We start from the raw sequence: 26661 nt of genomic DNA on the forward strand, positions 1-26661 counted from the left end.
TGTCATATGAGAAGGTCAAACAAAATAATAGTGTGTGAGAAGCCGATTGGAGGCAAAGGATTAGAAAATGTGGATATTTTGGCATACTATCTACTTACTTACACAAATACATGGCAGTTGTATACAGTGGCCGCTGAAACATGCCCCCAATACATGGAATTGTACCAAAGCCCACTGCTTCTTCAATGAAAAAATCATTTGCAATGATATTACAATGATTTAAAAAGCATGAATCGACAATGTTGTAAGGTGGCCCTAAAGTTAACAGCTCATAAGAAGTATGTATTAAGACTGTTAGAAAGTAAGCTTGGCACAGAGAATGATAACAAAATGAGGTGCATAATTTGGTGGAAGTACATACCTAAGGGAGCTTGACACAGTCTAAGGACAAAACCTACCTAATAATAACCTTTGAATTCCACCAAGCCAACCCATGACATTAGCATCACCTTGAGGGCATGGTGCATATACCAACGGCTAGCAAGTCAAGCTTCACTCCTCAATGCTGGGACGAGGGCCGCTTGCATCGAGATACAGAAACGCATGTTCTGGAATAAAATATGGTCATATTTCCCCCCCACTCACTCAGAACACTTCACATCATCTTCTCAGAAAAACAAAGCGCGCCTTCATGTCCTCTCATTTGCATAGTATGGTTTTTGCGTTTATGTAGCTCTTACTACCCCTAGCAGGACACTTGTATACCACAGGAACATGCTAAATGTATTAGCTATGCTTTTGCTAACATCCGGTTTATGGAATGCAATAAGCTGCTGCACCATGCAGAAGAGAAAACACATAGCGAACATGCAGTTTGCTCAAGAGAGGGCAAGTATATTTAGCCATTTAAAAAACACGAGTGAGCAAAGCTTAGACAAAGGGAAAATCTTATTGCCATTAATGGACTGGAAGTTGAGGTAGCATGATTTAAAGGGGCAGCTACCACATTAAAGTATCTAGACTGGGACAGGGTTTCACACACACAGTACTAATTTGCAAAAACATTACAAAGCAATCATTTTCTGCCAAGTTGGCAAGTTTTATCCCAGCTGTCCTCCACACTCGTATTGTAGTCTGTACGTTGGTGCTGCAGGTCCCAATGCACCCCTAAGAGGCTTCCGGGAGTTTAACCTGCTTACTACATACAGAATAACAAGACAATCCTAGTGAAAATGGAGAGACTATGCTGCCACCAGAATCAAGGCGATATAAAAGGGGGTAATGGACGTCCATCATCCCCTTTTATATCGCTTTGTTCGTCCTAAGTTGGCAGGGTATGCTCAGACGTGAGTCCCTTGCTCACTTGGCCACTGGATTCAAGATAGCATGGCTGATGAGGATTATGAATCCAAAACCGGTCCCAGGATGCTTGTATCCGGTCCAGGGAAGACATGGCTTGCCAGTTCGGGCTGGACTGTTCCCATGAGGCACAGGGTCAGACTGATTTGCATACGGCCATGCTTGAACTGGGGTGGCTGAGTGAGCTAAAGAATGGTGATGGATTAAACCCAGATCAGTTGACTGGGGGTGAGTGTTTGATTTGCTCAAACGCTCCGTCCATCTTCCCCTTTTGTATCGCCACCAGAATCAGGCATGCGGTCGCACACCTATGGCTGTTCTTCACCTCACTCCCTGTTAATACAAGCCCTTTTCCGAATCTCAGATTACAATAATTCATTAGCGCTCCCCCATCCCATGAGCCAAGTCTTGACATTGGGAGATGAATCGCCTCTTCTTTTCATACAACTAACCTCCCAAAGACACTCACACTCTCAAGCTATAGCCCCTCACCTTTCACTTTTCTGAAAGTGCTGACCCCCAGAGCTCACTGCATGTACAGCGCTCTGAAACCCACAATGGCTTAGTCCACGCTATACGAAAATGGCAATACTGTATCACGTTAAGTTTTGGTGAGAATTCTTCTGTTTGTGTACGTGCTCAAGTGAATCCCTCGTTTCTCCTAAGCATTGTTGATCAGATTTCAAATCAGTCGCTGACTTCAAAAGATGAAAAAGCGAAACTTCCGGGCCAGGTTCCAGCTCTGACTTTTCTTTCTTGCAAAGATATTATTTCGGATCCGCTTTTGAACGGGTCACAAGCAAAAAAAACAAGCATTTGCGATGCAATAGGTCTCCACTTTACGCGAGACCTGTTGCATTGCAGATGTTTGGCAACTTGATCAAGGACAACGGAAGGGCGGGGGGGGAGGGAGTGAGGGCGGGGGGGGCGTAGAGGAGAAGGCACGGACAAAGCTGCATGACGCTACGTGTGCACACAGGAAATAGTAAATGCTGTGTGTAACAACCAAGTGCAGGGGCCAGTAGCTATGAGAGGATACAAATGACCCATGGCTGCACTAAGGAGGGACTAAGAAGCCTCATAATGAATCAGAAGCCAGTATTTACAAAGGACAAACACAGGAGCCAATGAAAAATAAGGGCGGGGGAGTGGCTAAACCTTCTCTCCATACTCAACTACCACAGCTCTTCACAGAGCAGGGCTTGCTCGCTGGCTCACGCTAAACCTGAACAAGCATTGGCATAGCCAATAGGTCTCGAGTTTGGGACCTTATAAGTGTTCAGCCAGAGCTATTGGCTCTGCAACTATTTTTAAGATTAGTTGTAGAGCAGCGTGGCTGCTGTGCAGCATGTTGAAAAGTTATCATAAAAAAGTGTTTAAAGTATTTTTGTTACTGTATATAACACAGAAGACATGAAGTACAACTAAATTACCCTGGTTAAAAAAAGAAGAACATAAAAAATGTCATCTATTTTTTTTTTCCAACGCTGACAACTTGCAATGCTGTCAGGCAGCAGCTTTAACGTTTGCTCTCTTGCCCTTTCATGTCATCCTTTAACCTGTCCCTCTCATACAGCACCAGCCAGGGCTAAACAAAGCGAGTCCTGTGCACAAACTAAGACATAATAACTGCATAACCCAGGGATGTGCTTCTCGCCCTTTTTGTGGGGCAGAGAAGTTGTCACTTGTTTTTTTTTTTAATCAGCTAATTGGAAGAAGGTTGAAGATTCATCCATTCCTACCAACATATAATCTGTCATTTAAAAGTAGTGATGAATCGGGAGAACTGAGACTCACCCCTTACCCCACCCCCCGAATGTCATCGACTAAGATACAGCCCTGCGCTTCCGCTGTGCACCAGCCTTCGTCTTCTTCAGCAAAGCATAGCGCCCTTTGAACAATAATTTTCATTGAACAGATGGCAGACAGACAGGCTTACAGGCAGACAGACAAAGGAACAGAGGAGAGGGGGGCATGTAGGCAAGCATAGAGAGAGATGGCCGGATGGATGTATGGATGGGTGGAGTTTATGTATGTATGGATGAATGGATAGATGATTGGATGAATGGGTGGGCGGGTAGTTTGGATGAAAGGCTACCCGGCTCTTATTCACAGGTGTCAGCTTGCCAATCGGGTGCAATCCTCGCTTCAGATCTCCTTTCTCTAGAAATATTAAAATATTAGTGACACAGCAATTATGAAAAGAGGGGACACAAAAAGGCCGTGGTGTGCAAGACCTCCAGGGCAGTGAATTATGAAAGGCCTACCCTTCTACCAGGAGATAAAACCGATATTTAATCCCGCTCGCTGTTCCTGTGCACCCTATATGATGTGGTTTAACTCAAAGCCGCGCGTCTGCAGGGGTGTTACACTCGCAGTGATTCATAAAGCAATTTTAGATGACGAGGGGGCGGGGGCGAGCGCGAGACCAGGCGGGCTTCTCTCTTAATGCTACTTGAGGGAAAAAGAAGGAAACAGCACCGCGAACTGCAAATACCTCCTCTGCGCTGCTCATGAGAGTTTAAACAAGCATTGGCTGAAAGTGTGTCAGCTTGCCGATCGGGTGCAATCCTCGCTTCAGATATTCTTTCTCTAGAAAGATTAAAATATTAATGACACAGCAATTATGAAAAGAGGCGAAACAAAAAGCCTGTGGCGTGCAAGCCCTCCAGGGCAGTGGGTATTGGAAGGTCTACCCTTCTACCAGGAGATAAAACCGATATTGAATCCGGCTCACTGTTCCTGTGCGCCCTATCTGATGCAGTGTAACTCAAAGCCGCGCGTCTACATGGGTGTCTCACTCGCTGTGATTCATAAAGCAATTTTAGCAGACGAGGTGAGCGCAAGAGTGGGGGGGCTTCTCTCTTAATGCCACTTGAGGAAAAAAGAAGAAAACGGCACTGCAAACTGCAAATAACTCCTCTGTGCTGCTCTTGAGAGTTTAAACAAACAACATTGGCCGAAAGTGTGTGAGCTTGCCGATTGGGTGCAATCCTCGGTTCATATCTTCTTTCTCTAGAAAGATTAAAATATTAGTGACACAGCAATTATGAAATGAGGCGACACAAAAGCCCGTGGTGTGCAAGCCCTCCAGGGCACTGAGTTATGAAAGGCCTACCTTTTTTCTAGGAGATAAAACTGATATTGAATCCCATTCGCTGTTCCTGTGCACCCTATCTGCTGCGGTGTAACTCAAAGCTGCGCGTCTGCAGGGGTGTCACACTCGCCGTGATTCATAAAGCAATTTTAGCAGAGGAGGGGGCGGGGGCGAGCGCTAGAGCGGGCGGGCTTCGCTCTAAATGCTACTTGAGGAAAAAAGAAGGAAACAGCCCCGCGAACTGCAACTACCTCCTCTGCGCTGCTCATGAGAGTTTAAACAAGCATTGGCCGAAAGTGAAACTGATCGCATGAAGAGGTGGAGCGAAGCGCGCGCGCTTGTGCGCATAATAGCATGCTGGTGGCCTTTGGTAGCACTTGAAAAACCCGCTTACTAAAAGTCTTGATAGTCCAGCGCATGCGCTGGCTGTAGCGAGACCTAAAAACCTAGAGTGCAGCTTTAGAAGGCACAGAAGCTGCAGCGTTGCACGGAGACACGGCAGATAGTCTGTGTATGCATTTGTGCTTTGTCCATGTGTGATTAGGTGATGCATATGTCATACAACCATTTTCTGATATGAGTTAGTCAAATTAGTTTGTGTCCATTAGTAGATGAGAACAAACCTTAATGTTATATTTGTTTCCATTCCACTGCAATGTTCATTTAAAAGTTGCTGTTGGCCGGATGCATAAAATAAAGAACTCTCACAAACCTTTACAAAGAAATGCCTGATGAAAATACTGTTTAAAAGCCATTCAGTTCACGCAGTCACTAGAAAGATTACCTAAAACTGCTGAAGATATGTAAGGCTATGTTAGTTAAAAACTGGGCATTGACTGTCCACTAATATAATGTGAAAACCTTTGCATATATCTAAATACCTGTTGAAAATATTTATTCAAAAGAAATAAACCTTTTTTTAGTGAAGATAAAATGCAAATGACTTGTGACGCCTAACCAGGTTCCAAACTGTTTCACATGGAACATCTGAACCTGCAGCAGTCACCCCTCTTTTTGACGATAAATAAATAATCCAGATCTAGCGTGCATAACATGATTGATGAGTCACAGCAATGAGAACACAGATAATAAGTCCAGACCAGATCAGTTCCTTGCTTTCACAAATATAGCTTAGTTGCACGCTGTGTTACAATCTCATCCAAAAAGATGTACTTTTAGTTTTTCTTATTGCTAGGTCTTTCCGATACTGGAAGTAATGTGTCCGACTGTACGCTAGGTGGTGCCACAGCACTGATGATTAACTGAGGCTATTCCGCTTAGGCGAATGGAAATGTATTTTATGTAAGCATCCTGAAAACCTGGTATGAACTTGAAGCCCGCATTCGTGAACCTAAATTGGTCGCCTCTGCTTTCAAAGTAGAAGCCTCTCAGAGTTGCTACAACGCTAAAAGTGATCCCGTTGACAGTGTCACGGTATGGCAGGCAGCAAATAACACCCCCTCTCAAGCCAGTCTGGTGCCCTTTTCAATGGGAGAGAAGGGGGCACCCGTACGTATGTGCAAAAATGCGTTTGGCAATGACAGGCAATAGGTTTGTTGTTTTTAATTTAGTTCCAATCTGCGTAAACGCCGTTCAGAAAACAACAAAAGCGCTCACGTTTCTTCATAAATAAGTTCAAACTGGACTTGAGGAGGAGGGCCGCCTGCGCCTCCCTTCCCATTTGTTCAGTGGCGGCTGGTGACATTTGAAAGTGGGAGGGCGTAGAACAATTGTCGTAGTTGATTGTGGGAGGTTCGGGGGTGTTCTCCCTCGAGAATTTTTTTTTTTACAAAGAGTGGGCAAACGGTGCATTTTCACGCAATAATGAGAAGAACAGACAAAATTGGTGATGAAAATAACAGAAACTAAAAATGAGATAAAGAGAAGAGATCAGGGTGAGGCCTGCAAGTGATGGACAGATAATGTGTCAGATCAGAGATCTACAAATAGGGACTGAAGAAACAGTGTGAGGGACACAGGCAGGCGCTGGGGTGATGGACCAACAGTGTGACCAGGCAGGTAGGTAAGTGATGTACAGATCTCGTGGCATTCATTAGAACAGGAAGAGACAGGTGGGTGATGGAGGTACAGTGTTTGTCGGACAGTGTATCAGGCACGTAGACTGTGGGTTGTAGATAGAGGGACTGACCGAACAGTCATGGGGTAAGTGATGGACAGAAAGCGTATCAAGGTGCCAGGATAGGCAGACAGATGCTTTATACAGGGGATGTTGCTGATGGGCAGAGGGGGTCAGGACAAACAGGATGAAGATGACATGAAGGTTCCAGAGTGTCCAAATAAAGAACATGTAATGGCGATGACAATACAAGTAAGGTCCACGAGATCTGGAAATCATAAGCCCTGCCCTTGTAATAGGAGTACACGAGCACTAAAGGATCACAAACTCTGGGTATTACAACTTTGCAAACACTGCCTCAATATCAAGGGCACCGCTGGCGCAACATCGTCCCTGAGAATCACACCCTCCTATATACTGTCAAATAACAAGGGTATTAAAGTACCACGAAGTCTGGGCATCACAACCTCACAAACACTGTCCAAATAACAAAGGTACAGCAGGCACTGGAGGAAGGCAAGCTCTGGGCATCACAACCAGGGTCGGATTGGGATCACAATTCGGCCCGGGCACTGACGAAAAAAGTGGCCCACATTCAAGAGGCGTGGCCCATATTTAAGGGGCGTGGCCCACATTCAAGGGGCGTGCCCTTTCATGAAACACCATTTGCACAGACAAGGAATGAAAGTGGGAGGATACTGTTCTTGCACACAACACAGGGCCAAGGTGACAATGGCCTACATGCTGAGCAACTAAAAAAAATAGCAAGGCCCCTTTTTGTCACAAAATTATTCCAGCCCTCCAGCACAGGAGCACCTGAAAAGCAGCAAAGCCCCTGCTATTACTAACTTACTCAGCCCTCCCCAGACCTTCAGCTCAGGAGCACATGAACAGAGGTGAGCCCCCTGCAATTAGTAAATGAATCAACTCTCCAGGCCTTGGCAGGGGAGCACAAAACACAGCTTTCTGGGTCATCCAAGGTAGCCAGGTAGCCAGGGGGAGGCTGAGGTGAAGCTGGTGCATGGGAAGTGCCTTCCCAGTGTGTTCTGGCAGTTTGAGTGTTTACCATTTATTGCAGTATTACCCTTGTACCTGTGTATGGTACCCTTTTCTAACTTGCACACGTCACTTTTCTCTTGTAACACACTGTTTGCTACCTCTCACTTTTGTTTGCTTTAGATACTTGCACAAGTGCCACCATTGCCTACATAACGTTTGTTCTTGTGCTGGGGTGTCTGCCATTAATTGCAGTATTATACCTCTACTTGTACTTTGTACGCTTTTGTAACCTGCACACATATCTCTTTTTCCTCCTGTAATGTATCGTTTGCTCCTCTTGTATTTTGGTTGCTCACTATTGTCACTTTGTGATTCATGTAACTTAACGTTTGCTTTTGTAATTTGTCCACTTATAATTTTCTCCTCATGTATTATTGCTGTTCCTAGTGTGAAGCGCTCTGACACCTTCGGGTAAAGTCCGCGCTACATAAAATCGCATAAATAAATAAATAAAACAAAAAAATTCCAAACATCACCAGGCCCCCACAGCAAGACCCATTCTTCCTCGCCCACTATGCCCTGAATGTGAAGGGCTGTGGGCGAGGTGCTAAGACTAACACCGTTTCTGGGCTGCATGGGCGCCAGGGGGCCGAGGTGCAAATGGCTTAAAGGCCTGAGAAACACCTGGCCCCCAGGGAGGCCGATTATTGCAAACAATCACCCCTCCCCAGCCCAGCCTCAGCTTGATTGCTTGGCAGGGTAGGGGTGAAGGAGAGCCCACAGCTGACAATCGCTGTCTGGCTGCACAGCGAGGCTGCTTTCATTTTCTCAGTCTCTGTCTCCGTGCACTCTGTGGGCCGTTTTTTTTTCTCCCCTTTCCTAGTCCACTCTCTGTGGACTGGGACAGGGGAGAAAAAAAACGGCCCACAGAGGGCACTGAAGCACCGGCCCTTCGGCCCATTCCCGAATGCCCGCCTTGCCAATCCGCCCCTGATCACAACCTTACAAACACTGCACCAATAACAAGGGCACAGCAGGCACTGGAGGCACAAGGGCCTGGGAATCGCAGTTTCACAACTGCACACTGCACCAATAACAAGGGCAGAGAAGGCACTGAAGAAACAAAAACCCAGGACATCATAACCCCACAAATACCGCTCCATCCATTAACAAGGGAAGAATGGGTACTGAATATATACTGCCCCTGGCATTACAACCTTAAAGAAGCGGTGCCTGTATTAAGGATAGAGCGGGCACACGAAAAATAATGACTTGTACATCGCACCTCACACCCCCTGTCCCAAAAATAATTATGGAGCAGGCACGGCAGAAACACGGGACCCACATCTCACAAACACTGACCCAGTAACAAGGACCAACTCTTCCTACAATTAAAACTTCAGGTTTTGATACCATTAGGTACACATCCTTCATTCGAAAATCAATCTGATCAAGGCAAGTTAGCTACATAGGCCCGATTACATATGCCCCTATTACTAATGGTACCCTGGGGATAGGTACTGTTATTTTTTTTAGTGCACTGCGTAATGCCAATTATGCGTTTCCCCGTAATAATCAGACAAAACATGCATTTTTGGTAGGTGCAGCAGGAAAATTCACACATAACTCGCTTTTTGGCGGGCATTTTTCAGAACTATGCATTTGCAGTCATTGCCACTCAGGAACGGCATACTAAGAACTGGAGAGCGGGATCTGCAGAACAATGAAGCAAGGTTTCAAAAAACATTTATATTTGAAAGAAACACATAATGCAGAGCAGTGATCTCTTTTATGAAAATATCTGACTGGGGCCAAGTTTTCTTGGCAGGTTACTCTTGTGGAGGTTTATGATCCTTGCTTATTAGTTTTGTAAATTGTAGTTACAGTTGGGCAATGCTGGTAGAGCGGCCCAGGATGTTCTTTTCCAGTCCAGCTCGATTGTAGCTTGTACCGTGCAGGCATTTTACTGATCCCAAAATTATCTACAATAGCATTACCAAACCGAACAAAATCTCCAGCCGCTGATCTAGCAAGCTGAGTTTATGAAAACAGCACAGATAAAAATCCTGGGTAACGCTAGACCAGACTCTGATATTAGATCACGCCTTCGGCACCATTTCAACTTTTGTTGGTTTTTTTCCACGCTGCTCTGACATCAAGGAAAGATGCTGTTATGTCCCCTTTCCTCGAAAAAAACGAATTACATAAGGCGCTGGTCAGAACGTCAAGGCCGCTGGAGCTGCGCGGGGGGGGGGGGGGGGGGGGGGGGGGTGGGTCCGGCGCGCGCTGCATAATGATGGCTACACTACCCAAAACCTACAACAAGTGCTGAATGCCAGCTGGTATATGGAAATATTATGTGAACATTTTATGAAATACGTATTACGATATTCCAGCATGTCACTGAGCTATTTTTCCACTTTTTAAAATAGAGACTGAAGTTTCCACCAACTAGCAATTCATGATGTTCGCCATTCCCACGGCATTTTGTAAGTGTAAGCATCACATTAGCTGCTGTTTCATGTGTGATCCTATGCACAGTCTTTGTGAGGGGAAGCAAAGGGTTTACTTTCATTATTTTATGCTTAAATGTCGGCCAGCATGACGGGCGGGTGGGGGGGGTTTGGAAATGGGGTCCCACTCGGGACGACCTGAGGTGATGAGGGGGGAGGCGGGAGGGGTTTGGAAACAAAAACAAATATATAAAATAAAATAAAGTAAACTTACCGTCCGGAGACCCTGTCCCGAATCCCGCCGTCCTCGATTTCAAGTCCTGCAGCACGTCATCAGGAAGGCGGCGCGGCAGGCAGCCTCCCTCTGCACCGCCGCGTTTTTGATTGGTGCGGCCGGCTGCCCCAGGCTACGTCATATTCTCTCTGTATGCTGCTGCTGCAGCATACAGAGAGAACAGGGAGAGTGAGTGGGTGGTGTTACTCGAGGGCAGGGGGAGTGGCTTGGGGGAGTGGCTTTCCCACTATTGTTAATACTGTCTGTTTGGGCGGCCTCAGGCTGCCCAAACAGTCAGTATTAACAACAGTGGACAAGCCACTCCCCCAAGCCACTCCCCCTGCCTTCGAACACCACCCACTCTAAACCAGAAAGTTAGTTCTGCTTTCTCTCCGTGCGAGAAGGCAGAACCAAATGGTAGTTACAAATAACTACCATTTGTTTCTGCTTCTCGCACGGCGAGAAAGCAGGGGGGGCGGCGCCCAAACGCCCCCATGGAAGAACCGCCACTGCATTTGTTCTTAAAATGGATGCCCCCGGGGCTGAAAAAGTAATACACGTTTGTTGCTGTAGATTCACAACTTCGTCACGATTTTGCGGCAACTGTGTTGTTTTTTGCCCTTCTGGGGTTCCAGGCTTACTTCAGAATCAGGGCTACGGTTCAGGGTATTCCAACTCCGCCCGCTTTTCTTTTTTAACATTTTTTTTAGAACTCAGCGATGGCTGCCAACACTTCCTGGTTGAAGTCTTGGCTGCCAATCAGTCATCAGTACAATAAAAATAATAATAAATAATTCCTATTCTAAGTCTCGCACTCCAGATGAATGCTCTATACAAAGCCTGCTCTGGTCGAAACATGTTGAGCTAAATAAACTATTTTGTGGCTTCAACCTTCTAGAGTGCAAGACTTTTTCCCTGTGTGGACTGTTACACACAGGGGACTTTGTGTGATACAGATAAATTAGATGTTTATTTCAATGGCAATACGTTACGATCTCTCTGTCTGGCTAATTTAGAGATCACCACAACAACAGGTAATTATTAAGTCAATATACATTAAAAATGAATATGACCTGCCGCCTAGGCCATTCTTATAGCTTTGGGAAACTGAAATGTCTGAATTGTCACAATATGTAGGCGTGTGAATGTTAGTACTTGTATTGTTACTGTCATTGGCGGCATGGCAGGGGTATTAGTTATAAAAGCTGCAATGGGCTCCTGATGACAGCCCAACACTTTCTTGTTGTGCAAATTAAGCACTGCTAGTATTGTTTGTGGGGTCATTTATTGATCGTATTTGGCACTGAAGTACAATGTCTACTGTCACCACATATTGAATGTCGTATAAAACGCCGCCTAAACCATGCCTGAACCCGAAACCAGTCCCAGGATGCTTGTTTCCGGTCCAGGGAAGACATGGCTTGGCAGTTTGGGCTGGACTGTTCCCATGAGGCACAGGGTCAGACTGATTTGCATATGGCCATGTCTGAACTGGGATGGTGGAGTGAGCTAAAGAATGATGATGGATTAAACCCAGATCAGTTGACTGGGGGTGAGTGTTTGATTTGCTCAAACGCTCCGTCCATCATCCCCTTTGGTATGGCTTTGAACCATGCATAGGCACATGAATATGTTGGCTTTATTGTCAGTGTCTGAAATGGTAAAAAGCTCCTTTTCCGTTTGATCATGTAATTTTTTTATAGGTATGAGAAAATTAGAAAAGAAGATATTGGAAAAGGCTGGATATGTGCAGAGTGCCAACTCTGCTGTCATACCTGTGGTTGTGACTCTAGCGACTGTCTTGACATTTATTGTCCACACTCTTCTGGGTAAAGAATTAACTCCATCCACGGTAAGAACCTTTTTTTACCTTTCTTTTTTTAATGGAGACATTGAGGTAATTGGCCCATTCTTGTGCTCCTGGTTCCCTTGTTTTCTTTATAATGTCTAATATCTTTCAAGATTACTGAACTGTGAGCAAAAATGTGAAACCTTTGTGAAAAATGATTAAACTATCTGAAAATAGCTCTACATTTGCTTCCTAAATGTGTCTATTTTCAATTTACAACAGGATCTGATGAACGCTGGAGAACGTGGCTCCCTTCTATTAGAAAAGTGTATGCTCATCCTGAATTTTAATATAGGTTATAGCATAGGTCAAATCAAAGGGTATATGGTTCACTTTAATACCCATCAACTTGTTACAGTGGCAAACATGGTTCAGGTTTTTCGTTACATTCCACAGGCGCTGTCATCAGACAAGTAGAACGTGGAATAACACACCTGCTTTCTATGGAATCCATCGAAGTGATCATCAAGCCAACTGTGTCATGGTTAACTTACATACAACCCAGTCAACCGCACTCAAACATCTGGGTGACTCCAACGTATTCACAGACAATGGGTGTGAAGCAATATTCTTTGTTTGTTTTGGGGATTTGCCATGGATACCCTTTCGCTACAGTAACTAAAGTGTAACAGGGTAACCCAATTGTAGGAAGAGCCTGGCTAAAAAAGTGTAATAGCAAGAATGGTTCTTTTTAAATGGATATGAATTGTAATTGGAATAGGTTATACTCTGTTGCTAGTAAACAACCATATGTATGTATATATGTAGCAATTTGAATACAAAAGAAACACAAAGACTACAGAAGAGCAAAGTCACTAGAGGAAAGCAATAATCTATGCAATGAAAGTTACTGCTCTGTGGTGTGATTGTTACCGTACTTTGTACAAAATGATGCAAAACCCATGAATTTCTAAGCCCCAACAATTATTTCAAAATTGTGGATTCAATACTATGAAATATTTTTCTTTGGTATGGCAAACTATTTTCGGCCAAGTAGATAAAAAAAGGAACACTTTTTACTTATGTGTTCTAATCATCTTTTTCAACCTGGTGTTTGTTATAAAAAGCAAGGCATTTGCCACTAACCGTGCTACCTTCACTTTGAAATTTCATAAGTATGAACTGAAAGTTATAAATTATAGCAGCTCCATCCAACTCAGATCCAGTAGGACGAGATTTTCAGAATACCCACAAGCCATGGTAATTGTTTCTATTTAGATCCATTGCATGTAGATATGTATTAAGTGTATATTCTGGAAATGCGGCAGGAATCTGGCCCTCCTATACATTCTTTGGACACCCCGATCCCTAAATCTACATACATATTTCTACTTGTTTCTGGCTGAATGTATTTGCTTCTAAACTTAAGTTCCCCTTGCAATTACAATTTCTGATTGTCATCACCAGGCCCTTCATACGTTGATGAATAGCTTAATAATTGAATTGCTTCAAATTATCTTTGTAGGACACCCATGTGGCACAGACCCTCCTTTGCCACATCCTGTACGACATGCCCTATTAGTTAGTTAACTGTTGCATTGCTGTTTTTTTTTATTATTAAAGTGTTTCAGCTAACAATATAAGCACTTTTTCAGAAATAAATGCTGGGTCAGAAACAATGTTACAGTGGCCCACTCTGCATGCTTTTGCTTCAGACACAAATATTAAAAGGAGGGGTTTGATTTTGCCTGCCTGGGTCCTCCATGTCTTCTGCCATGATCAACTCAGGCAGTGGACATTTCTTCCAGGAAGCCTGACCTAAATAGGCCCTGCAATGCTGCTCCGAGGCGTGACCACCTGCTTCATCGACAGAGGCTCCACCAGGGGTTAATTAGAGATTTCCCCATCGCTAAGTAGGACAGGCAGCCATGAGTTTGTCAGCTGGAGCCCCACCAAATTAATCTCAATTCTCAATTCTTTACTAGAGGGCAAAGCATTGCCAGGAAAAGATAGCTTGTGGGATATTGGAAATAAGCAAAGGCATTTGAAAATAACCTCATTGATTACAAGAAGCTGAACTGCAGCTGACCGTTTGAAAAAAGCCCTATGGAGAAAAACTAATAAACTATATGTGCAGGTAACGCCATATCATTTAAAGTCAATTAACATAAATAGCCCTGCTCCATGTCTTAGATCAATTCCTTCCCATGGAATCTCATAATGCTCAGCCTGCAAAACTCTACCTCTCCCAGATCTCACTGAAATACTCAACTCCCTTAAAGCCTCGTCTTATGAAGATAATGTCTTACCCTCATCCTTCATCAAAGCTGTCCATGGGAGCACTCACTTACCCCTAGTACCTTTGCCAATGCCTTCCTTACTCGAGACATCTTCCCAAAAGTTCTCAAGACAGGCCGGAGTATCCCACTCCTAAAGAAATGTACACTTGACTCGCCAACTATTGGCCCATCACTTGCCTACCATTCATCAACAAGATCATTGAAAAAGAAGTCCATGTTCAACTGCCTCCAAATTATTTTGTTTGAATCTGTTTTATTGCTTTTTCAATTGTCTTTAGCTTATGCATTGTAGTCATGCTTACAACAGTAACATTACAGGGTATTATGGATAACATAAATTACATACATGCAATTTGATCAATATGTTACAGCATGAGCGACATCACTTTCCCTCTGCCGCGCTTTGGGAACCGGGATCCACATGATTAAAAACCGAGGCACTGCGTGGCCGCGCCACTGGCGCACCAAAGGCACGCCTAAGGCAAGCCCGTCTGCACCCGTCCGTACTCGACTGGGTCCAGGGGCCAGGAAGCCTGGCATGTTGCTGACCTACTCCATGGAAGCCCTTTATGATTCAAAAAGCAGATCCCACATTCTGGTTCTCCCTGATCCCTTAATTGAGAAACTCGCGTCGGACAATCTGTTGGTGACTAATGGGGAAGTTCATTCAGATGACATGCAGGCCTAAAGGGGCATAGCTGTGGGGCAAAGTGAGCCCCCATGTTTAAAGGTAACAATGCTAAACACTCAGTCCTTCCAAAAACATAATTTAGACATCTTTACACTGCTCCAAAAGGAGATCATTGACATCTTTGTCCTTACGGGAACATGACTAGATGATACCCCTGGCCGTGATATAGTGGCCTCTCTCCCTCAGGAGTATGAAGTCCTGAATTAGAACCGACAGGGGCACAAGAGAGGGGGTGGGGTCGCAGTGTTTTTTCAGAGGGCGCTGACCATGGAGAAGATAGTGGAGGAGAGCCTTGATGGGGCGGAGGTCCTAGGGATTAAGCTTGGACTGAACTCATCCTGCTTCATAGTGGTGGTGGTATACCGTCCTCTGTAGTCCACCCCGTTGTTTACCAATCTGTTTCAGGAAGTAATCAATGACTTGTGTACAAAATATCAACAGATCCTTGTCCTAGGGGATTTTAATTACCACTGGGACTCAATACCAAAAGATGGTGTGGCCAGATGGTTTAGGGATGATATGACTATGATAGGGCTGAAACAAATGGTGGATATTTTAGACCTTATTTGGAGTACCTCCTCATCTATGCCCTCAATCAAGTTTAGACCTTGTAGCTGATCAGATCATTATCTGATCAGACTTGACCTGCGGCCTTTCTATCAACCAGCTCATCCCTCTTCAGTATGGCGGTCGGTACGGAACTGCCGGAAGATAGAGGATGGTAGCTTGAGGGCAGTTACCACAAGACACAGTCCGGTGATCTGGATCTGGTGTATGAAGAACTGACGCATCAGCTAAAGACAGCCATCAACGTGGGGGCTCCTGCCCGACGGGAAAGAATAAAGGATAGAGCAAAAGGGAGTTCCTTGGTACTCTGAGGAACTTAGAAGCGAAAAACAGGCCCTCGCCAATGCGAAAGGCATTGACGTAAATCATATGCGCCATTGGCACAGGAAAACTATTAAGCAAAATTGGCCTTCTATAAAGCTTCATTGATGCCCACAAAATCGGTGTACTATGATTTGAAGATCAGGGAAGCCTCTGATATTCAAAAGGAGACGTTTAATGTTCTCAGGGAGCTGAGTAAAAAGAAGAAATTGAAGCCAGTTGGTAATCAGGAGGACTGCCATAAGATACAGGACTTCTTTTTAACTAAGGTCAGAGACATTATTAGAGATGTAGGCACTACTCATACAAGTCAATGTCCCTTCCTGCTGTTTGACTTACCAGACTTCCAAGGAGGCCAACTCTTTGTCTTCCCTGCACTTGATTTGAGCAGGCTAGCCAATATCATGGCTAAAGTAAAGTCTGGGTCAGCAGTCGACCCCTGCCTTACTAGCGTGTTCAATAGGGGTCTCCCAGCAGTAGGGTCAGATATACTTTCCCTTCTAAACCTCTCACAGGCAACAGGGAATGCCCCGAACCAATTTAAGGAAGCCATGATAATTCCCCTGCTATAAAAAGCAGGGGCAGATCCGAAGAATCTGAAGAACTTTCGGCCTATCTCCAGACTTCCATACCTGGCTAAGGTGCTTACGCATCATGTGCTCAGAGTGCTCTCATCCTATTTGGAAGAGCATCAACTACTACATGCTAAGCAGGCGGGATTTAGAGCTCAGAATAGCACTGAGTTGGTAATGCTCTCCGTGCTGGATGAACTAAGGTTAACAGCTGATAAGAAGCTCCCTTCAGAATTGATCCTATTGGACCTCTCAGCCACATTTGACACAGTGAACCATGCACATTTGGTGGCCCGTGTCCGTCGGTTGGGAGTTACTGGGACAGTCCTCCAATGGCTTATCTCCTTTCTGGAGGATCGGTCCCAAAAAGTCCAAATAGGCTAATGTACATCCAGGCACGGCACCTTGCCATACGGGGTTCCACAGGGCTCTGCGCTGTCACCTCTGCTGTTTAATATCTATCTCCAGCCCTTGATAGATGTGCTGACTAAGCTGGAGTGTCAGGTATATAAATATGCCGATGACACCCAATTAATTATTCATTTTGAGAATTCCTCCTTTTCGATAAAGAGCTGTCATGGACAAAACGTATGGAGGGAAGAAAGATGGGGATGGAAAGGGGTATTGTTGCCATAAAATACTTTGCTAGAAAATTGGGAGCTAAACCCTTAATACTGCTAAAAAATATTTACCAGGCCAGAGTTAAGGCAGCAGCGACTTATGGAGCTGGGTTGTGGGGTATGGTTGCATCGACACAATTACAAACTGTTGAGAATATATTTTTCAAATCGGTAGTGGGATTACCTCCCTCTTTAACAAATGGTATTTTACACGCGGAACTGAACATGCCTTACATTTTAGACTACTCACAGCTAGCCCCCCTTCTCCTCTGGCAATTAAACTCTGGAGGAGAGATACAGTCCCACTGAATCAATTAACACTAAGGAGCTGCCTGGAAATGGACAAGTGGAAGAGGTCTAGGTGGCTTAGCTATGTGGAGTCAGCTTTAAGGGAGATTGGTCTCCAAGAACTCTTTAAAGACCCCCCTAACATGCAGAAAGGTCTCAAAACAGAGGGTTAGCGACATGTTTATGCTGATGGCCCAGTATAAGCGTAAGGAATACTGTAAAGAGAAACAAGCAGCCCGGGCATATGGCCTTAACCCACCAAAAACTAAAGGAGGTTTTTCTTATCTAGCAAATGTAAATAAGATGCTACACAGATTTATATTATTGAGGTTTCGCACTAACCTGATTCCCTTCATGTTAGGTTACCCTGAAAAAACATATAATCACGCCGATCTAAGTGCGTGCCCATGTGACAACCTATCGGCTCAAACAGAACTGCATATACTTTCATTTTGCAGCCGATATGAGGAAGAAAGGAATGCCCATCTTAAACCAATATTAAAGAAAATTAATTTTAAACAGTGCCGGGTAGCACTATACTTTTTTAAAACAATCCCTGACCCTTTGGTCTGTTATTCAGTCGCGTCATTCCTATGGGCTTGCATGAGGAAGAGGAAAGGGACAGTGCGTGGCTTACGGAGTCCGTATACCAATAATACAAGTATCTAGATTGTGCACATGAAATGGCTCTCTTTTTAAACATTTTTATGTATTTTTCATCTTTATTCTGAAATTGTGATGAAATATCTGTAATCTTAAAGTTAGAATTTCGAAATAATTTTAATGTGAATTATTTATAGGTGCTTTTATGATCCTTTAAATATGATAGAATAAAGATGATCGATTGATTGATTGAACACACGCTACACCCTAGTTAGAGCAGCTACACTGGCTCCCTATCAGACAGAGGATCAGATTTAAGGGCCTGTGTATTGCACACAAAGCTATGTATGGAGCAGCGCCCTGCTACATCAAAGATCGTCTGAAGCCTTATGTGCCTGGTCGTTGTCTTCGTTCATCAAGCACATGCTTGTTGGCCTGCCCACGCTTTAACAGCACCACCTTAGGGGGACGTGCCTTCTCGGTCGTGATTCCTCAGCTTTGTAATAAGCTACCAGAGAGTCTGCGCTGGGAGGCATCTCTCCTACCATTTAGGAAAAAACTTAAGGCTATCCTGTTTGCTGAGGCGTTTCAATAAGTTCAAACCCTAATTTTGCTCTATCTGCAAGCATCATGGCCTCCCTGGTTTAATAGTTTGTAGCACATAGAGACCGTTGGGTATATGGCGCTTTACAAATATAAATAAATAAATAAATGTGACATAATAGGATAATACAGTGTTGGCACAGTCATACTAGTTATCGCTGGTGAACACCAGCAGGTGTTACTTTTACAGCGTACTTTAGCAACAGATTCAAATGGTTTTACTGTAAGGTAACATTTTGTATCATGCGTTTTGTTTGTGGCTATTTGATAGTGGTATGCATTTTACATTCTGTTTAATAAACAGCATTACTATTTAGTCGGCTTTTCTCAGATCTGTTGTAACATGTGCAGTATGTAGGTACATTCGGATCACGGTGATAATTCCCTGTGATAGCGTATTCTTCCAGAACATCACATAGTCTACAATCTCACAGCTGAAATGGTACATGTTGGGAACGCCTATCTAAGTAATAGGTTCTGCATCCTGCAGCCCCATATGCTCCTCGTCTACACTCATGATTGACGCAGGTGTTATGCCAGTATGTAAATCCGCCATCTACACATCCCATTGTTGGGCATTCTGGTATTTCCTAAGGCCCTGGATGTCTTCTCTGTCGAGGGCCTTACTTCCCCCCTGTGCCCAATTTGTGTATGAGTGCAGCCATGCTATGTCCCTCGGGGATCAGAGGACTTCCATCTACATGCAATTAAGCGCTTAGCTAGGATCAAGCCTAAGTGACAAAGTGAAATTTCTTGCCTCTTCTAAAGCTACCTAGTATGCATAACTCCCATGTAAATGCAAGATCTGCAATTCAGCAAGCAATTCTTAAAGCCTGCCAATAGTTCATAGTAAAGGACAAGCCCGCAGCATGTGTTTCAGATCAGCATTAAACAGCTGACAACAATGGTAAATGATGTTATCACGTACAAAGTGGTGAATCATTTTTTCAGGGGTGAGATAAACTCTATGTACCACGTGTAGTTGGATCAGGCCGAATCTTGCACTGCATCAATCAATCGTGTGTTTGTTAAGCATGACTACTCACCCCTAAGGGTGTCAAGGCGCTGGGGAGGAGGGGAGGTGCAGGTCCGAGTCCATCAAGAAGGGGGTCTGTCGGAGAGCCAAGTTTTGAGGTTTCTCGTGAAGATGTAGAGTGATGTTGTCTGTCTGAGGTGGTGTGGTAGGGCGTTCCAGGCTCTAGCCATTAGGAAGCACAAGGAGCGCCCCCCTGATCTGGTCTTTCTGGTGCAAAGGACAACTGCGTAGGAGAGCTGGGCTGATCGTAGGGTTCTTTCCGGTGCATGTCGGCTGTTCAGGTATGCTGGTCCGGTGTTGCGGATGGCTTTGTGTGCATTGCTGAGGATCTTGAAGGTGATTCTAGTCTCGATGGGGGGCCAGTGGAGTGTGCAGATGTGCTGGGACATGTGGCAATGTCTTAGCAGGTTGAGGACCAGTCTTGCGGCGGTGTTCTTGATGTTTTGTAGATTGCTGGTGAGGTTTTTGTTTATTCCGGCGTAGAGTGCGTTGCCATAGTCAAGTCTGATGGTGACTAGGGCCTGAGGGACGGTCTTTCTGTGCTCGAGGGGGATCCATTTGAAGGTCTTGCGTAGGAGGCGGAGGGTGTGGAAGCAGGAAGATGTGACGGAGTTGATCTGGCGGTCCATTTTGAGCTTGCGTGCGTGGGGGGGGTGGGCTTCTGAGGATGGGGGGGCCACCAAGTGTCATTTCAGGCATTGGGGTGCGGTGGGAGGATGTGTCGAAGGCCACTGACAGATCAAGGAGGATGAGGGCTACTGTTTTTCCTTCGTCCAGTAGGGAGCGGATGTCGTCTGTTGCAGCGAGGATGGTGGTTTTTGTGGTGTGATTTTTTCTGAAGCCGGATTGGGAGGAGTTGAGGATGTTGTGCTCTTTGATGAAGGTGGCGAGTTGGCCGTTGGAGGCTTTCTTGATGATTTTCACTGGGAAAGGGATTCGGGAGATGGGTCTGTAGTTTTTGAGGTCGGTAGGGTCCCCCAAGGGCTTTTTCTGGAGGGGGTTGACCTCGGCGTGTTTCCAGTCATTGGGGAAGTACGCGGTCGCCAGGGAGCGGTCAATGGTGTGGCGAAGCATGGGTGCGATGGTGTCGGTGGCTCTGTTGAAGTGGGGACAGCGGTCCGTGGGGGCCCGGAGTGGATTGACTTCATCGTCTTCAGTGTGTCTTCGGTGGTGAGTGCTGTCCAGCTGCCAATCGTTAGTTTCATGGTGTTGGGGGTGGCTGGTAAGGGTTCAGTGTGTTGGTTGTCTTCTTCGAAGTTGTCGTAGATGTTCTTGGTTTTGTGGTGGAAGAAGGCGCTGAGTTTGTTGCAGAGGTCTTGTGAGGGAGGAATGTCAGTAGACTCGCTGGTGGGCTGGGCGAACTCCTTGATGATGCTGAAGAGTTCTTTGCTGTTGTGTGTGTGTGGAGATTCTGTCTTTGATCATTTTTTTTCTCGTATTTCTGATGAGTTGGTGGTGGGCGTTGGTGGCAATTCTGAAGTTGTTGTGTGCTTCTGTGGATTTGGAGTTTCTCCAGGCCTTTTCGAGGTGGTGGCATGTGCGTCTGTACTCTCGGAGTTCAGTGGTACACCATCTGGCTTTCTTTGCCTGTGTGTTATTGTTCTTTTTGAGGGGGGCTATGGTGTTGGCACTGTCAGAGATCCATCTGTGCAGGGTTCGGGCTGTGGTGTTGGGGTCGTCGTCTTCTGTGGTGGTTGGGGTCGAGTTGTAGAGTGAGGAAGTGAGTTGGTCATCAGTGATTTCGGTCCAGCTTCATTGTGGGAGCAGGTGCTGCGGTCTGCGGGTGGTGGGTGTTCTGAAGGTGAAGTGGATGCATCGATAGTCTGTACATGGGAGTTCGGTGGTGTGGCTGAATATGACTGAGTTTCCTGACGTGAAGAGGGGGTCGAGGGTGTGTCCTGCTGAGTACGTGGGATTGGTGACGATCTGGTGGAGTCCAATGTTGTGGAGGTTGTCCAGGAGGGATGAGGTGTTGGGGTCTAGTTGGTTGTCTAGGTGGAAGTTGAGGTCTCCCAACAGGGTGTAGTTGGTGGATGCGATGGCTTGTGGAGAGATGATGTCCGTGTTGGAGTTGGTGAAAGGTCCACTCGGTCGGGGGGGTCGGTAGATGAGAGTTCCTCGGAGGGTGGTGGTAGGGCTGGCCTGTACTTTGAAGTGTAGGTGTTCCATCAGGTGTGTGGGCTCGTCCGGGAGTGTACTCAGGCAGAGGATGGATTTGTGGGCGATGATGATTCCTCCTAACGGGCGGGTGGGGCAGTCCTTCTGGGAGATCTTGTATCCTTGGGGGATGGCAATAGCAATGTCCAGTCCCGAGGTGGTATTGGTCCAGGTTTCGGTGAAGAATGCTACATATGAGGTGGTGCTGTCAAAGAGGTCCCAGATTGCGGTGGCGTGTTTGTGGAGTGATCGGACGTTGAGGAGGATGCATTGCAGGGTTTTCGGTTTGGCTGTGTTCTTGCGGGTGGGTTGTGCTGGGTCTGTGTTCCTGGTGGTGCTGCAGGTGTGCCGTCAGTGCTGACAGCAGAAGGGTCCGTGGGTGTCGGCTGGTGGTGCTTGCTTACAGTTGTTGTTGCGGTCTAAGTTGAGTGTGTGGAGTGCCGCTGGGTTGTAGCGTTGGCAGTGCAGGGTTCCTGGCGCTGGTCACGTCGGAACAGGCGCAGACGGGCTTGCCTTTGTTGCACGAGCAGCATAGTCGAGCAGCGGCCCCCATTAAGTAGGGATCAGGGATGGCTGGACAGCTGGGAGCTGGGAGCTGGGAGGGGAACTGGCTGTGGCTGGTTGTGACAGGGGGAGGGGTCGTGGGGGCATTAGCGGCGGGAAAAATGTGGTAAGCAGGCAAAAGAAGTGAAAAATGTAAAGGGGGAAAAAGGGTGAAAAAAGAGAAGTAATAAGATATAAAGAGTAAGAGGGTGAAAAAGAATAAGGGGCGAAACGGAGCAGAAAGCAGGAGAAAACTGCTATAAAGAGTGATAGGGTGAAAGAGCTAAAGGGTGAAAACAGGGCAAGGGTGAAAACGGAGCAGAAATCTAAAGGGTGAAGTGAAGCAGAAATCTAAAGGGTGAAAACGAAGCCAAAGCTAAAGGGTGAAAACCGAGCAAAAGCTAAACTGTGAAAACAGAGCAGTAAGGAGAGGATGAAGGGGGCAGAAAGCAGAGTGAGAGAAAGGAGTCAAAGGTCCACTGGACCACCAAGGATGAGGTGCAGGTATAACCTGCGGGAGGAAGAGGGCCTTGAACACCAACACTACGGGAGTGCAAGGGCTCGGGAAAAACCTCACTTAATGGTGGAGTTGTGAGAACAATTTCACTGACAATGAGTCAGTGGTCTTGCATGGGATCATGAGAGGGCTTTGCAGTACAGCCTCCCATACTTTATCAGTGTATGAGTGACTCAAATAAGCTTCACATTTGCTGCATAACTGTGTGAGGGGAGGTGCCACATGGGTACGCAGAGGATCAGCTAGCCAGTGGATTATTTGTTTTCCACAACCTAGCACATGTAGTTATTGTATGGTTAGGTGAGAAGGTGGGTTGTTTGTCATGTCTCTCCATCTTTGACACAAAGTCCCTATAATTAAACTGCGTGACAGAAACTGACCCGGTGGGAGCACGTCTTCTTTAACCAAAACATCATATGGTAAGAGCACAACATCCATATTAATGTTGCCCATAGCCTGAATACCAGCTGTGAGAAGTTGGCCTGATATATAATGCTCACTAGTTCTAGTGATCACCTTGTATCAGTCCAAACAACCCTTATGGTGATTGGTTGTAAAGTCAACCTTATAGACCAGCTATCCTAGTAGCGTGGACAAAAGCAGTCTTTAGGCTAAACTCTGAATGGCATGTGAAGCCAGCTGTTTTACCACATATAACCCTTGAATACCAAATGAAAAGGACACCACACAGGTAGTTATGAAAATAAACAAGTATTTATTAACTAACATACACCTCTGAACTCTTTATGAGGTCAGAGGGCTAAGCACATGACAAACTCTTAGGAAAAATACGTTGAAGTTGCACGATTTACAATGGTGCCCTAGGGGCACGACAAACCATATACTAAGTAAGTGGAATGTGAAAGTCAATTAAAGGAATGGAGCTGTCCAGAGGTTGTAGGATCACTGGGACCACGCTATACTAACTTGAGGTAGGTAATAGGAGGCCCACGGAGCGCGTGTGCAGAGTGTGAACTCACACGCGAGATGCGTACAAACGTCTATGGACAGTACAGTTTAAAGAAAAGGTGAGTACAGACGTTCCTGACTAGATAGGACTAAAACGACAATGGAACTGGACACTAGGAGAGTCAAGCTACCCTTGAGCACCGAAATGCTCGTGTTACCTCACCCACAGGCTGCAGGTGCATAGGTGCGAAGTCGTGTCGGGTTTCCGCGTCAAAATCTATGGAGCCTTGAAGAAAGATGCTGCAGGCGACCAGGAGGAAGATGTCCGGTGCAATCCAAGGGTGGATTGGTGAAGAGAGGAACCTGAAAGCAGAGGTGACAATGTTCAAAGTCACTAGCCAGTGACTGGAGTGGAACCAGGAGTGGAACCAGATGTCCTCGTCGCGATCAGGTGAAGGTGGACGCTTGTCTCTGCAGCCACGTGGACCAGGCGGTGTCTTCGACGACCAGGATGGGGGCACGAGCTGTCCCACGCAGGCTCTCGCTGTCGGCGGTGTCGTCTCCGGATTCGAGTTCAACAGGCCTTGGCAAAGGCAACCCACGCGGTGAGTGGAAACGGCGTCTGGAGTGGACCAGGAGGGTCCGGGGTGCTCCTCTTTTGGAAGGGAGCAAGGGCCAGTCTGGAGCAACCAGACCGGCAGCAAAGTTGTCGGAGTTCGTCGTCTAGGAGGCCACAAGCCAGCCGGCAAGTGACCAGACAACGCGTCGAGCAGCAGGCAAGCAGAAGGGCCCCACGCAGATCTCGTGGATGCTGGAGGGCTGGTCTTCGGTGCAGGAGCTGCTCGGGGTCAGGGCTTCTCAGTCCCCAAAGCACTTGGATGAGGATACCTCAGGAGTCGTGCTGGAGGTAAGTGCTGCTTCTTTCAAGATGGCCGGTCCCACGTGTCTCGTCGCACCCCGTGATCTCAGCTGTGCTGCAGATGTAGGTAGAGGTCGGAGAGGTCTGGGAATCCGGGTCTCATCGGGCTCTGAAGTCTGGATCCTTGCAGGAAGACGACAAAGGGAAGCCGCGGTACGCTGATGGTGCCTGCTTGTGCAGGGTGGACACTCCTTGCCCACAAGGGAGATTTCTTCAGTCTTCTGTGGAGCAGAACGTCGAAGTCCAGAGTTTCTTCTTGTAAAGTTGTTCAGGATAATCTAATTTGGAATGGGACCAGCTCCTACCTTTATTCTCCTAAAGGGGGCTGCACTACGACTAGGTCCCTCCTCTGGGTGGGACCAGGAAGGGGGGTGGTTACACCCCCTTTCCTTTGTCCGGGCTTGCGCCAGCTCTGGGGCTGGAGTGCCCCAGGAACTGGTTTAGAGCGGCATATGCACAGGGACACCTTGTGTGCCCCAGGCATGTCTCATTCCTTTCAGCCCTGTCCTACCTAATACACAAAATCCTGTCTGGGGTGGTGCTAGCACCTCCCAAGGCAGGAAACCCTTTGTCCGAGCCTCCCTCGCTGGAAGGACTCCCAGCAGCAGGAGGTCAGACTTGTGTCTGTGGTGGCAGCATCCATTTTGTGATGCTGAGGCTCGTGTTAACTTTAACCGGGGTTCACAGTTACATACATGTCGTGTCCCTCTAGAAGGGTGGAATGCTACCCCCGTCGCCAGAATTGGCGAGGGGGTAGTATTCCAATTCGTATGACACCTTACTCGACATGTTTTGATAATGCTATACCAAAGGTAGCATTTGACCGCGAGGATCATAATGCACTTAAGAGTATATGGTATAGCGTTATCATGGAACAGCTATTAGGACTTGGTTCCGCAAGCTACAAACGGGCTCAGCTCATGCCAGATCACCATCTCACATAATTCCAAGCACTCTGCCTTCAGGATTGATAAGGCCTGCCATAGGAGTGAGTGATAGGAATATATGTGTCCATTTTAGGGTTAGATATAGGGATACTATATCTAAAGCAAAGGGTGATTACACCACCTTGCCCCAGCTGTCGTGCATCCAGTTGTGTCTGTTTAGATGGCCAGCCAGGGGTGGCATAATACATGCTTCAGCCCCTGGTAGTCCCTGGGTACACCTATGCCCTGGATACCTAAGGTATACTGTACAAGGACTGATAAGGTGGCCCAGTACCAATTGGTAAATGCACCTAAGGTACATGCTTGTCAATTTAGAGAGAGAACAGCTAGGCTGTGGGTCTGATTAGCAGGCCCACAGCCAGGGAAAGTCGTAAACCAGTGAAGCAAAAAGCAAAAATCGGGGGTGACCATAGGATTGCAGACCCTACTCTCCTACACCAGCCACCTTCCAGTCCACGAGCTCTGGTCTAGTGGTGAGTCTATTACCACATGGTGTACCTAATATTGCCAGCACTGGGGCGTATGGAAAAGTGTGGCTTTTCATGTATAAAGAACGCTTATAACATCGTAAGCTACCTGTATTAACAAAGGCGTTGGCATTGGTGGTTGGGCGCATGAATGAAAAAGTGGTAGTAAGGAAGCATGGCTTCAGGCTGGTAGCACTGAGGCCATAGCTGATAGTTCCAGTGTCACGAGCCAACGTGTCACCCATTACAGCTGTGCCACTAAGTAATAGTGTTCAAAATTGGGCACAGCAAGGCACCCATGATTTGTTGGCAAGTATAGTTTTGACAGCGCAACCCTGCAGCACGATTTTTTCCACATATAGTCACATATCACTCCCACAAAGGACCGAAAGAAAGAGGCATTAACATACAGTGGCAGGTTTTCAAAATTATATAATAGGGGTGGAGTGCCACCATTTTAAGTAGCGCTACACAACCCATCATGGAGAGCTGGAGCGAATTCCAGAAGACCATCTGGGCGCACAACGACGTGACAGTGCAGCCCAAGCTATGCCCAAAAGATCTAGTGGGTAATCATAGATCTGAATCCCCAAATATCTAAACACATTAAGCT

General features: G+C 46.2%; 1 protein-coding gene across 1 annotated transcript in view; it reads left to right on the forward strand.

The window, feature by feature from the left end:
* The window catches only part of LOC147677796 (ATP-binding cassette sub-family C member 12-like), a 1047046-nt gene that overhangs the window by 361128 nt on the left and 659257 nt on the right, over nt 1-26661 (forward strand). Inside the window, exon 9 of the mRNA XM_086945450.1 lies at nt 11903-12051. Within this exon, the coding sequence (XP_086801576.1) occupies nt 11903-12051 (149 nt within the window). The remainder of the gene's footprint in view (nt 1-11902; nt 12052-26661) is intronic.

Source organism: Lissotriton vulgaris, chromosome 12 (genome assembly GCF_964263255.1).
Source record: "Lissotriton vulgaris chromosome 12, aLisVul1.2, whole genome shotgun sequence".
NCBI classification, from domain to species: domain Eukaryota; kingdom Metazoa; phylum Chordata; class Amphibia; order Caudata; family Salamandridae; genus Lissotriton; species Lissotriton vulgaris.